At 32.5% G+C, this 15,041-nt stretch overlaps 3 protein-coding genes across 3 annotated transcripts; 2 read left to right on the forward strand and 1 right to left on the reverse strand.

Moving 5' to 3' along the window:
- Window positions 1–290: 290 nt before the first annotated feature.
- TRIADDRAFT_30261 (uncharacterized protein) lies at window positions 291–1,901 on the forward strand (the record flags this gene model as incomplete). Its single annotated transcript, XM_002115957.1, has 4 exons — window positions 291–650; window positions 1,272–1,463; window positions 1,551–1,656; window positions 1,828–1,901. Coding segments are annotated over 4 exons (732 nt in total), but the record flags the coding sequence as incomplete, so codon positions are not given.
- A 2,010-nt stretch (window positions 1,902–3,911) lies between these two features.
- On the reverse strand, window positions 3,912–6,474 carry TRIADDRAFT_59976 (uncharacterized protein; the record flags this gene model as incomplete). The annotated part of the gene is made up of 3 exons (XM_002116039.1): window positions 3,912–4,487; window positions 4,701–4,805; window positions 5,485–6,474. 3 exons carry the CDS (start codon window positions 6,472–6,474, stop codon window positions 3,912–3,914), a joined length of 1,671 nt encoding a protein of 556 aa, XP_002116075.1.
- Window positions 6,475–13,188: 6,714 nt separating this feature from the next.
- On the forward strand, window positions 13,189–13,603 carry TRIADDRAFT_30441 (uncharacterized protein; the record flags this gene model as incomplete). Its single annotated transcript, XM_002115958.1, has 2 exons — window positions 13,189–13,306; window positions 13,473–13,603. 2 exons carry the CDS (start codon window positions 13,189–13,191, stop codon window positions 13,601–13,603), a joined length of 249 nt encoding a protein of 82 aa, XP_002115994.1.
- Window positions 13,604–15,041: the final 1,438 nt, after the last annotated feature.

Genomic DNA, 15,041 nt, shown 5'->3' on the forward strand with positions numbered 1-15,041 from the left:
AGATACTAACTATGGACCATACAATAGTCAAATGGTGAATAACATGTTTTGTAACAGTGATGGCATAAACGCCCATCCTGCAAGATGAAAAATACCTTAATCGCTATCACTGTAGTAGTCTAAATAGTCATGCATAGGTGAACAAAATCTAACTTAGCTATCTTTCTATTCATTAATTATAGAAGGCCGAAATCGAAATACAAGAACAAATCGATGAGGCCATCAAAAACGGCAATAAACAGCAAAAAGACGACGATAACGATAAGGGAAATGATAAGGATAAACAAGATGAATCCAAGTCTGCCAATGATCGAGGATTTACACATGGTTTTGTTGCTTCCCTATCCATTATTATCATATCGGAATTAGGAGATAAAACATTCTTTATCGCAGCTATTATGGCCATGAAATATTCACGTTTATCCGTATTCGGTGGTGCCATCTTTGCTTTAGCAGTCATGACAATCCTGTCCGCATTTGTTGGCCATGCTGCGGTTTTCATTCCTCGCAAATATACATATTATCTATCGACCTTGCTCTTTGTAATTTTTGGCTTAAAGTTAATAAAAGAAGGGTATTATATGTCATCGGACGAAGGCCAAGAAGAGCTAGAGGAAGTTTCCGCCGAGTTAAAAAAGCGAGAAGAAAATGTAATATTTCTCTTTTCAATTTTACTCTTTGCTTCAATCTTGAAAGTTATTCTAGATCCGTGTGTACAATACTTTTTTCCATTGCTGAACGAATCTCACATCTTATGCAATAATTGAAACGGATCCTACTGTAGATACAACTCATACAACAAAGTTTTGATGGATTGATTGATCGAATCATTCGATCGAGAAAATACGTACCTTACAACTACGACTAATTCTTATCCAAGACTTTTTACCACTTCAATACGTTGAGTCTTGCTTTCTCTAACATTGCGCCAACAGTGATAAACTTGGCGTATTCACAACAAATCACTCTTTTCCGTCAACTTTATGATATTAACCAACAGATTGAAAGAGTGACTTATAATCGAGATTAACTTTACTACTGTTGTGTAGTCATGATATATGTATGCCAATTCTATAGATACTAATGCAGTTATTAACGTGAACTCTCTGTTGACATTCGTTTACAGTAGATTCAATTTACAATCAAATGTTTCATAAGAACTTAGAATCGAAACCCTGTTATAATTGCTTGTATACGTGTTAATTACAAATTAGTGATGTAACAAATTGACTAAATTGTAACTACATTTCAAAAAATGAATTCTTGCTTAGATGAATATTGAAGTTAGTGCTGCATCTACCGTCGATGTTGAATCTGGTGCTATCCGTGGAGCTGGAAGTCGCTTACGAAGGTACTTTCACCTAATTGTGTCTCCCATCTTCATCCAGGCTTTCGTATTAACTTTCCTAGCCGAGTGGGGAGACAGATCGCAAATCATGACGATAGTCCTAGCCGCCAGAGAAGTCAGTACTGTAGACTGCATTAAATAGAGCAGAAATTTGACCTGTGCTATCATAGTAGCTAATTCGTTTACTTTATCTCTCCCACAGGATATTTCTGGAGTAACAATCGGTGGAATCTTAGGCCACATGCTTTGTACACAACTTGCTGTTGTTGGAGGACGAATGCTTGCCCAAAAAATTTCAGTTAGAACAGGTAAAATTTTTAAATGGTAAATACATTTTTAGACGGCTTGGGTTAGCTTTATTGGAAATACTCTCTAAGTATTGTATAATTTGATCAATTAAGAATTAATTGTTATATCAATGGCAACTATCCGCCGTATACTTCTTACACCAGCTAATGGCTGTCAATAACTTTCTTTAGTTACGCTGATAGGTGGTGTCGTTTTCCTGCTATTCGCAGCAACAGCATTATTTCAAGACCCCTCAAAGATTTAAGGTTATACACAAGCTACGCTTGTCGGTATTGACTTTGCAATGAAAATTGAGTTGACTTTAGTTTCTTATCGTATCTTAAACCTCCTAAAAAAATAAATTCAATACAGTGGAAGTAATTTAAAATACGGAATTAAAAATTTTAGAATAACTCATCTGCTCAATAATGATGGGCCTGGATTGCACACCGATTAATTAATTATCGTTCTTATGAATCCGATGCATGTGTACAATTATTCGTGTTAGGTGCAATTAAGTAGAATTACTGTATATTTAAATAGGTACTCAACATGTCATTATTTACCGAATTATTATTGTTGTCCTTGTATTCCTTGTTAACTTCGACCTCTTATCTCAAGATACATTAATCATTTTTTTAATTACCCTTAGCTTGCATATGCTATCAGTTATTGTTAGCGTCCATAGCAACCGCTTGGAATTAAAAAATTTTAATGTTACAAAATTTTATATTAAATATAATGTTAGCAATGATGAATGAAGCAGAATTGTGTAATTATGTAAAGAGAAGTAATCTGCGACTAACAGCATAACTCTAAAAGTCGCAAGACGAGGTAAGAGATGTTATAAAAAGGAGAGGTACATAGGTGTTGAGACATCCACAAACTTCTATTTTTTTGTAAAAGTCAATCTTAGGTTGATACTATCAACAATTATAATACATTGAGATAACAAAAATAAGAACACATTAAATGAATTAGGTTGAAAATATGACAATATTGTAATAACTTGAAGCTTCATGATTTGTTTAGTGTTGCTGTGAATTAACTAGTTACAAAACCGTTGTACTACTTTTGAATTTATCTATCTAAAATGTATGGTGTAGCAATAAAAGGCCTTCTTTATAAAGACAGAGACAACGTCAGAGCTTTCTAAATTATCAAACGATTAGACTTTATTAAAGTAATCATTGCTGTCAACAAGATCGATGATTTGATACTAAAGTAATCGATAGTCTAGAATTATTAAAAGAAATCATACCCTAGTCTAACGTAATTAAAAGGAATGTCATTGAGTTGTCGTATGCAAATAATTCGCTCGTCTATGAAGGCGTTATAGTTCGATTTGGACTGTTCAATTTCAGTGCGCAATTCTTAAAGGAACATATTTCCAATTTGTTGCCTTTCAATGGTAAGGTATCTTTATAAAGTACAATATTTTTCGCGATATCATTTTCTCTCATCAAACTACTAGATAGCAGTATAGTGCAATGTTAAAATGAATTCTAATCAGAACATGGTCTTACCAATTTCGAAAACTATGAAAGCACTATAAATTAAAATATCTAATCTGAATAAGAGTCTCTAATTTTTTTCCCCATAATAGAGCTATAAATGATCATCTTATTTAATTTACAAATACATAATTTATTGATGCACATTAATAGTTCAAATAGAAGAAAATAATTAATTTTTAGTATAACAGTTGTACCACAAGCTTTACTTTAATTTATATAATCTTCAGTAGCGTCTATCCATGTAGGCGTAATTTATTTTTATCCATGTCATTAATGTCAATACTAGAAACTGAAATGAATTATTGTATATAAATTTATCCTTCGGTTTGAACGATCCAAATAAAGAGACTATTTTTGAAATAGCAGCTATACTGTACTCCGAATATCAGGTTATTCAACTGTAGACTAAATTTCGAGTATATCTACAAGGAAACATGTAAAAATATGAATATAAGCTATTTGATTGAGAATATACGTAACAGCGTAATAGACATATACAAATTTGATATTGAGTTATTATTATTTGTAAATTTATTATCAAAATTTGATGGCGAATTAGTTTATGTTGAATGTTTTCGCTTCTACTGCAAAATCGTCCTGAAATTAAATATTCAAATGTTGACCAATGATACTTGGCGCAGTCGTATTTATGCAATTAAATAGAATAGAGAGAGAGAAAAAGTCTGTGTTAGGTATACGCATACGTGTAGATATATAAATAATGCTGCTAATGGTATATAATACAGATATTTATTTATTTAATGAGGCGTCGATGGATCAAGTGTTATTTGCTTCCCAGATGGCTTTAGAGTTGCTTTTGCTAGACACTTCTTTGGAGCTGGCAAGGAAATCTCATCATCTGAGCTAGATATAGCATACTTTATCATTTTATTCCAATTTTTTGCATCTTGAGGTATCTGAGTCTTGTAGTAGACAACACTTAATGCAGATCGACTAGCAAGATGGCATCCACGATAAAGGGGCGATGGTCGAATATCTCGCGGAAGGCAAGATCCTAAGGAAGCTCCAGTAGGAAGTATGCAGTCTATATCTGCTGTGCATCTAACCCATTCGGTTACTAATTTGAAAGCATTATTACCAGAAAATATCAGAATGCGCGTATCAATCATAGGTAATAGTTGATAACTTTTAACGCTTTGATCGAGGGCTTTAATCATTCCAGGGTGTGTGAAAGCTGTCACTGGCTCAAACATTGTTCTACAAATCAATCCTGATGTTGTTTTGTTAGCTTCTCTAATTAATTTGTTGAATGTTCGCTTGACAATGACCTCCGGGTCCACATAAATAACTGAGCCGTAAGATTGCAAGTTAGGCTATAGTAGAGGAATGATCAGGTAATAGATCAGTATGTTTACATCACGTATAAAACTACGCTATAATAGAAGTAATTCGAATGCTTGCGCAAGAGTCGATAATAAATAATTCTTCATTTTAAAATTACTTTTTATCCCAGTATTTATCATATTCTGTGGAATTGAAAAGCAACTTTTCTTTTACAATATTACGAACATGAAATAAAGTCTTACCTTAATAATAACTGATCTCCATGCTTCTAATTTCACATTTCTAAAATGCCTAGGATAGTTTGAGATAGGAAAGTCTACTAACTGAACATTGCAGTAAGTCCTGATCTAAATATCATACAGAAAAGAGCAGATAGTAAACAATATTAGCCTGTATAAATTCGTCAAATTTCTATGTTGTTGCTGATTAGAAAATATTTACAACTTGTTACTATATTAACACAACTGCCAATTCAGTATTTGCAGGTTATCAAATTAAGTGATACTAGTTTGAAGATAAACTATGGTAGTATTGCATGAAAATCAAGACAAAACTTGACTGTTGGCATTCATGGGAATAGATAAAGCATTCGGCATTGTCATATATCACATAATTTCGATTTTAGCTTAATAAACTCTTATAGGTTCTAGCTTGTATCGGATATTACGTTATTTAGGTCAGTCTAGGTCAATCGATCAAGTAAAGATAGTATCAGATTCAATGTAATTTGAAGTATGGTATTATTGATCCTATATAAGTAGAGCACCATATTCTACAAAATATCATTCTCTATATTTATCCGCGACAATTATCATATCATGACACAAATTTTAAATGATAAAAGTTCTAATAAATAGATTGTACTAGTAATAGCAGTGTCTTTCGTCATCTACTCACAACTTGATATAACTATCAGTATATCATTATAGCTTGATCAAGATAGGATAGTCAGTCAGTGAGTTCATTCAATATCTACGATTTATAAAAAGTGCCACCTAATTACGCGCCCTAATATAATATCAATACCTTCGCTTTAGTAGCTGCTTTAAGTCCTAAGTCATAAATGATAATTTCAGTCAGGGGAAGAAATTTTTGGACCGATGCAATTAATTTATCAACCCGATGCACTTGTGATTCATCAATTGCTGTTACAACCGGCGTTAGGGTAGTGCTATCCATATTGGTTGATGAATGATTACTTAAATTGTTGATGTTAGTATTGGTCGTGGACGATTTACTATAGACAAATTCACTGGGATCCCATTTCCTTCCATTTAAAGTAATATTTGCAATACAACCTCGAAAATCGTGGGCTATAACGAATCGATGCAATTTAGAATAGAATCGTTTTGGAATACCACCAACGTAAAGACCAGATGTGCTATCCACTGCATGGACATGATGGGTATTTAATTGAGTTTTAACTAAGCGGATACCATCGACACTTAGCTCGGCAATAGCCCCTAAGCGACTAGCGTTAATCCAATGCCATTGGCCATCAGTCCATTGACCATTACCTGGAGCAGCAGTTAAGAGAACGGTTCCTTGTCCGGCATTGAAGATAAATTCTATTTTTCTCTTCCTTAATTGAATTGCTAGAAAATCCTTGGTTTGCATAGTTTTATCCGCTTCATATAACATAACGCCATTTCTTGAGAAGGTACGAAAATAGAAGGAATGTTGTGAGTAATATAAAGATCGCCAAGAAGTGATACGAATTCGATTCTTGTTAGGTAATACTAAACTTCCAGCACGAATACATTCATGCGGTTTAATTTCAGGATCGCGAATTCTTTGCGGTGCTTTCCATGGAAAAACGTAAATAAAAAATAATATTACCAAGAATGAGAAAAGAATAATCCCTTTACGACGATTAGGTAATGCGATACTATGATTATTATTGGCGAGAAATGCAGAGATTTTATTCTTGGATTCGACCTTATTGGTATTTTTCAGTTTGAAATTACTAAATAACGTATTTGCCCGTGGTCGTGGAGATAATCTTGAATCACTCATGTTTTGATCTTGTCTAGACTTTATTAGCACCACATGTACTCGTAGGGTAGGATTTGATATAAAGGATGAATTCTAGTACAACATTGGATAGTCTTGCTAATCTTTTTTAAGTAGTATCTGTTGCTAGATAAGATTAACTAGTATAGACGATGGCTTATGGTTTTGAATAACGTTGAATAGGTCGCTACAGCGGGATACTGCTGGATAGCATGGCTCTGATCCGGCAAATAGTACATATGTTGTAACCTAAAGCAACAAGTTATTCTACTTTATACCGGTATATACTTTCTTTCAAGTAGCTGATTAGAAAGCTGATTAGATTCAAATCCATATATAATTATAAGACAGAAAGATTGTCATGAATAATGATTCAGTCGTTGTAAAAAGTACGATATTAGACTAACCTTGAGCAGTATTTTGATAGAACTGCTTTAATTAATGATGATAGCACTTGAGGTGATACCAAGCAGGAGAGAAGTTTTCTTACCTTACTAAATAGATTAATAGGATAACTCTAGTTTGGTAAATCTGTTACCGCAGTTTGCATCACTGTAATAAACAGATGATGAAGGTAAGAAATAGATAACCAATAAAACGATAGATAGAAATGACGTTGAAGCAACATATGGAGCTACTAAATAGTATTGTTGAGCATCATTCAATACCGCTTGTATTATTACGATCAGGCAAGATATTCTAATTCATGTTAAATAAAATTAATTTGATATTCTATTCTTTAACAGTGCATCGATTCGTATAGGCTAACCGATTGTATTTGCGGTTAAAAGATAAATATCATTATTGAAAATTTATAAATGTATCTATCCCATGCTAAATATTGATACGCGTTAAATAAATGAATAACAACCAAAGAAGTTCCTATTAATTCTATTTTTTTTAACCTTCTTTAAAGCCTTTATGCCTAATTAAAATTCTATTTATAAACTACTATTCGTACTATGGCACTTTTTTGTAGTCCAAAATGCGTAGGATAAGCACTCCGTCAAAACATACGAATCTATGTGCAAATTGGATGTACCTAATTACGTCATGGTAGAAAAAAAATCCGATTTGGACAGGAAATGGTTTAAGATATATGAAATCGATCGGACGATTCTCCATTTTTTCTCTTTATTTTTCAACCCATTCAAATTATTAATTACGTAGGTCAATATCTCCTCTCTCTATCAGCAAAAACTCACTAAATACTATACGATACTGTGGCCATTTTATCCTGTCAAGAACTTCTATCATTCTCTGCTCATTATATTTATAACTTTACGAAATGTCGGAGAATAGGAAAGTTCTCAATTTTGATGATAGATGCGGTACAGTAGTCTTGCAAACAATTTGAGTCTTTACTCTTGAGTAATAGCTCATGAGTATATAGCGAAATAGCAAAGATTGGATAGTGTAGACGATGGGTTATGGTCATGAATAAATTGTCAAAGTCCATAGGTTAGATCGGCATTACCGTCTATTAGCAGAAACTCACTAAATACGGTACTATGACCATTTCATCCTGTCAAAAACTTCTACCATTCTTTGCTCAATACACTTATGACTTGAAGCTTTCATGGCTATAATCCCAAGCTATTCCACAAATGAGTGACTGTAAGGTAGAGAGCCATTGAATTGTTCACCCCAGATCCCGAAAGATCCCTACGTCAATTCGAAATACTGCAATGGAACCAACAGATGATAATGAAAATAATAGACAATCTTTGCATATATTTATACATATTGCTGAATCAAAATCAAAATCGAATCAATTAGCCTGTAACTTTGTATTAGCGTTTTATTTTTATATTGCATTTGTCTTAGAAGCAAGTAATTAATGGATAACTAGTTTGTCGATGCGTATACTTCTACATATAACTTATGTAAGATAATAATAACTAAGCTTGTAAACATAAATCGCTAATATAAAATAGAACTTATCAAACAGATTACGGTTACTTTGAAGATAATAAACAATTTTTGCAGATACTCATACTCTTAACTGCTCTATCTGAGTTATGTGTATTTATTATCACCATCGTTATGTACTCATGTCGTATTTGCGCGTTTATGTATTACTAGGTAATTTTCCTAAACTTACATATCTATGCAATCGATATGGACTCTGTCATCGAATCAAAAATCAAACTGCCTAGATGGTAAATTTATATCAGCGTTTTACGAATATCGTATCTAGATTACGTTTGAGCAGTATTAGATTAAATTGCAAATCATCAGTGACTTGCTTGTCAAGGCGTCTACTTCTATACAACTTACACACTATAACAGCAGATGTCGTACTCTAACTATTCTATCTAAATTATGTGTATCCGTATCTTTGCGCATTCTTTCATCTATATACTGTCATATCAATATTTTGAAAAAAAGAAAGTATACTGTGAAAATCAAGGTAAGAATTTGTTTTAAGCAAATCAGGTATTACTTTAGCTACAGCCTATTCGATAGAACATTTAATAGTCTATAAATGTATTCGGTCATAACAACTATATCAGCGTGTAAAACACGGTATAATATTGCATTATCTATGCAATGCTTGGTAGCAAGACTTTATAACTCTGAAATCTGAAGAATATCCCTATTTCATAGTAACTTTTGCCACTATTCTAAGACGACATTAGGCTGTAATAATGAGTTATTAAGCTTATATAGCTAATGCTAATTGCATTTATTATCATTGCTCATTTTTGTAGGAAAAACAGCAAATTAATAACTTTCAGTTAAAAACTAGAACTACAAAATTGATCGACAAGAATTGATTCTCTCTTGGCGAATGTACGAACTTCATTAACTTTTGAGAACAAAGGTGTTATAATAAGCCATCAAGAGATAACTATAATGCTAGGATTAAACTTGCATATATGGTAGACATTTAGAGATAGAATAGCGAGTAATTTGATATTGAAAGCGATTTGCTGTAATTCTTTAAGATTTTGGGGAAGCTGCTATTGTATTGTCGATTCCTTTTAGTTAATTTGGAGAATGATAACGTACTGTTGGCTTTACGATAGTACACAATTAGAGAGCAATTATTTTTCATTTCTATCATAACTATCTCACATTTGCCATTAATCCAATGTTGATCGTATATTTTAGAAGTAAATGTTAAGAATTATGAATAAAGTAAAATAAAGCAGACATTTACAAGTTTTTACTTATTTGAGTACTATCATTTTTTATCAGTTACTTTTTAGCATATTACTAGAAATTTTCGAGCCTCACTATGAACTATGATAATACAATAATTTTAGTGATGATATTATCTTGGAAGAATATTAGTTAAAAGCCATTAAATTCGATTTTTTCTGTAGAAGTTGTATTGTAACTGTTTCTAGCTAAAACTCACATGTAATATAAGTCTTTCGAATAGATTGCACTCGAAATTTTGCTTTTCAATTAGATTTCATGCGAGTACAGCTGTAATATTACACACCCTAATTTCTTACGCACTAATATAAGCCTGATGAAGTAATTTATTTCATATAATATAATACTGCTAAGTATTACGCTGCATTTGTTAGATAGATTGTGCATTAATGCCATGTATTACCATACTGATATCAGCTACAACTTGTAATATCTATAGTGCATTTAAGATTGGTATTGTTTACTTGCTTAAATTCAATATAATCAAATTTTAGTATGTTACAGACTTGCTGTTGTTATAGGTTATGCAATAATCTTTTGCAAATGTATTATTTTATACTTGTTAATTCTACTTATTAATCGTGGAATATACTACATATATTTAGTTAGTTTTATAATATCTTTCACTACTTTTTCCATTTCGTATCTCTCGTGCTAAAACTGAGAGTAGTACGAACCTTCAATATGATTGCTAGTATTAACTGTAGATAGTGATAGTCGACAAATAAATATAGCTTGATAAGATAATAATCGGTTTGTTTTGCAAGCACGTTTATAGTGTAGATCTTGTACTGAGTTAAAAAAAATCATCTTCTTCTAGCAATAGAACAAAACATCTAAATTGCAGCATTCCGACCTTTTCTAAAATCATGTACTTTATATAACTTACAAATAGAAGTAGAATTGAACAATTGATTTTACAAATACTCGTTTATATTGGTGCGTTAAGTAAAAATAAGAAAGTTATTATATACGCTATATGTACGATAATGTATTTTATGACTTGATTAGATCTTTCACTATTAATGTACTCAATCTCAATGGTTTGTACTGTATAAGTATTACGAAATGAAGATTTGCGTTAATTATGTTTCTATCTTATAAGCTCACTACAACCTTAACCAATTCTGTTGATTATTGTAGCATATTCGCTTAGCAATAAAATTTGTAAGATATAAGTCCATTTGCTAGAAAGTAGAAGAGTTTCGTAAACGTAACAACAAGAATGAACTCTAAGCTTGTACCAAGAATGGATGTAGTCAACTTTTGAACACGATAAAATGGCCTATTTTTGATCCAGTTGTGGAGTATTAGACTGATCAGAAATGAGGTAAAGGATTGAAATAACTCATAATTAAATAAATAAAAGCTGCCCCCAAAATAGCCGACTATCCCTATAGACTACAGTACTGCCTTGTACAGTATAAATTACAAACTACTGCGACAGATTGGACATACAGACTATGTCAATAGGTCAAGACCAAGTGCAATAACTGCCGTTGCTTATTATACAATATCTTTATACCTTGGTAGCGGTAGTCAGCATTAGTCTAACCTTGACATCGAATTAAAACCTAACAACGGACTAAAATACTACTATACTGTACTAATACAAACATTTACATTCCCCGCTTTCAAAAGTACTGCAAGTTTTGAAATTCAATCTGCGATCATGGCTACTAGAAAGGTATTCACTTCTTTCTACAATTTAAAGATGTGTATGGAATTCCATCAGTAGTATTAAATGATTTAATGATCGATTATTCTAATTCACGAACTCATGCCTAGATGCTGTAGGATTACAGATCGGCGATGAAGCTGCTTTACTTAAAACTAGTAGAATTCACGCTCTTTATACTTCGCGTACTATTTATAGTTTGTAGGTAGTTCTACATTTTACTTTAAGTGGTAACTACAATGTAGAATTTTAGGAAGCTATTCTCACATTGATACAATTTAGAGATGAGTATTGAATTTTATCTGCACCATTGCATGATTTAAATGATCGATTTATTCTTTTTATTGGCACATACACAAATAGTGTAGGATTACAGACTTTCGATGGTACTGCTTTATTTACCTATAGTATGAAGGATTACTAGTAGTTTAGAAGTAGGATTAAGCAAGCTATTCGCTCCTTATAGAAAATAAACAAGAGTGGTGAATTCCATTTGTAACATTGCATGATTAAATCCTAGATTACTCCAGCTCATTAACAAGTACCTGAATACTGTTGGACTACATAGCTGCGATGAAAATTACTTTAGGTGTAGAATTAATACCATTTAATGATAAACAAATTTAATGTCCTGTCACTTCGTTGACAAGGAAGTATATTTCATTTGGGGGACTACAGGGTACAGATTCCTGCCATGAACTACCTTATGTACAATGAGGAAGTTATTAACTCCTTTATAAAATCTTAAGATGAGTATTGAATTCCATCTACAACATTGCATAATTTGATAATTGTAATAGATAATGCTAGTTCACTGCCATGTGCTTGGATAGTGTAGCAATCAGGTCTGTGAATGAAATTACTTGGCGAGTAAAATTAGTAGTGTCTGATGATAGATTACTCTAATTTATGTGCGTTTACCTAGACTATACAGAACTGCAGATCTAGAATGAAACTGCTTTAGAAGCAGATTTTATGTTGATAGTGGCTCACGAATAATACAGTTAGACTTGGATTTGTGATTAAAAGTTCACTTTATGACCAAGACTGTCGACCTATAAGGAAATTGCTTTACACGTAAAATTTTCGAGTGTGATGATGAGTCAACAATAATACTAACATTAGATATTGATTTATTATTAAAACTTTACTTTATTGCACAAATAAGTCTTTTACCAATAGATGTTCGTACTACTTCACAATCTAACTTACCTAACTTACAAACTGAATCTATTTCCGGCTTGCATAACATCAGCTATAAACTTACGCTGTGTATTAATTAATATGACGCCACCATAGTGCTATGTCGGGAACTGTAACATCTTTTTAGCCGCATGCTAACGGCTCCTACAAACGTAAAATTGGTGTAAAGCAGATCAAAATTGCCATTTTGTTTAAGCGGTGTTTATGGGATATCTTGTACGGTCCATTGCACGTTATTGATAATAGTTAACGATAGACACATCTAAATTGTGCAATTGGATCTATTTCTGTTGTTTTGGCAAGAGTTAGCTACATAGTACATGAGCATAAATGTGCTTGCATTTCTATACTCTACGCACTTTTGTGATTGGATCCATTGCCGTTATTCTGCGATCTACTTGGAATTTTTTCTGGTACAAGCTTTCTTTTAGGCCTCTTGAACTTCAATGGTCGCTGACGATTTGCGATGAATATCATAATACTAACAGCAGTGATGTTCAAATGGAGAAAACACAGCCTTGTGCAGCAATATTAACTGATTTAAACTATTCAATGCTTATCTGTTTGAGAGCTTATCCTACATGGTAGTTTTATATCTAGATACTACAGTATTTATTACTATCAAAGAGGGAGAGAAATGTGCCATGATATACAGTATGTGTACAATTATGAAAATAATAGACAAATCTTTTAATTTTTCTAAGGTTTATGAATTCAACGTAGAAATGGCTTGTGATGGTTGTTCGGGTGCAGTTAAACGTGTCTTGGGAAGATTATCAGGTACTCGTTTGATGCAAGTGGCTAAAATGTGTTATTTGAAATACTGTTCAACTTGCTTGATCATTATTTCAATGCTTACTTGTGCTGGATAACAAATTGAGTAGTATAGCCAATAATCTTAAACTTTGAAACAAACTGGATACAGTGATTTAATACTCAGTTATTATCACAGAGGTCTCTTCTATCGATATTGACATGGAAAAGCAAAAAGTTTACGTAACAACTACCTTACCTTCAGAAAATATTTTGGCCAAAATAATAAAGACTGGAAAAGCTTGTTCTTTCGTTGGAGAAAGAAGTTAATTCGCAAGATGATAATCCAACGTATAGTTATCTATATGGAAAGAAATATCATTTTAACAGAATGTCATGACTAATTTGGATTCCGGTCAATTCTATCAATATATTATTGCACTAAATCATACGCTATATAGCAATACCTTACCCACAATTAGTGGGCTTTTGAACATGTCTATCTCCATAATAGAGTAGCTGTACCGAAATTGTAGATTCTTCTCTTGATCGTAGCCAAGGGAACTTTGAAAAGCAATCGTAGTAATTATCTTTTTTTGACCATGATTCTTTCTTAATTCCTCTTAAGAGGGTATATCAATTAGCTAAAATTAATTTAATGTTAGTATACTTACTGAATTGGTAATTGCATATAACTGGTAATGTTGAATCATCACTAGTAAATGCGATTCAAGACGCCTATAGTTAGGCGTAATTTATCAGTAATTTCTCATATATGCCTGTCTGTGCCTAAGAAATTGATATAATAATTACTTTCAATCCTTTTAAAAGGATGAGGGAAAAAATAAAATTTTGATAGCGAATTACCGTAGCCAGGTGTGAAACTTCTTCATTTTTAGTGTTACAAATATCTCGCTTGTGCTATAGGATGGATGAAAGTCGAATTATTCCAAACTTGTATTATAATCACACTTCTAGAAATTTATTTTGCGGATAAATGTAGACCAATACATACTATAGAAGTAAAATACCTACCAAGAAATGACTAAGAATAGTCTCTAGAGTAGCAAATGGAATTTACAAGTACACTAGCGAATTTAACCCAATAATACCCTAATAGACCGAGTCTGCAGATTTAATAGCAGTAGGCCAAGAAAGGAAAATAATTATGTAATAACTTACTCCATGAGTGGCAAATCGTCCATGAATAAAATGATTATTTTATATTGATGTCACCTATCAATATCTTAGCATCAGTCGATGACATTACTATTTGATGATTGCCTACCGGAGCTGCAAATTTTATTTATGGTAATAATAAATGTAAAGTTGTTCTAATTAGTTTTATGATGGAACAAGTTATGGAACCCGCAAACTTGGCGGTAGTGCGAAAGCAAAAGATCGGTGTAATAACTTATCTTCAAGGCCAGCAATCATGCTCAATTAACATGGTGATATTTTATTCATCATGATGTGGTAAATGCTATGATAGAACCTACAGATTAATATCGGTATATCAACTGAGGACATTACTGCAACTATGCAATAATTATTATGAGTACCAGAGAGAGCGAGTCTGTATCTAGCATCGGTGGGTAGAATGTCTATCAAAACATTATTTCTGTTACCTAAAGACTACTTGCAAAATTGTATAAAATTCGAAGGAAAGCCGCTATCCATCTTGATAGGATAACATAAGTATGAATAGCAAGTAACGATTACCTTTAGCCATGTTAGTATAGTACTCGTTGAGCTCATTTTTATTGAG

This window comes from Trichoplax adhaerens, genomic scaffold (genome assembly GCF_000150275.1).
Source record: "Trichoplax adhaerens TRIADscaffold_13 genomic scaffold, whole genome shotgun sequence".
NCBI classification, from domain to species: Eukaryota; Metazoa; Placozoa; class Uniplacotomia; order Trichoplacea; family Trichoplacidae; genus Trichoplax; species Trichoplax adhaerens.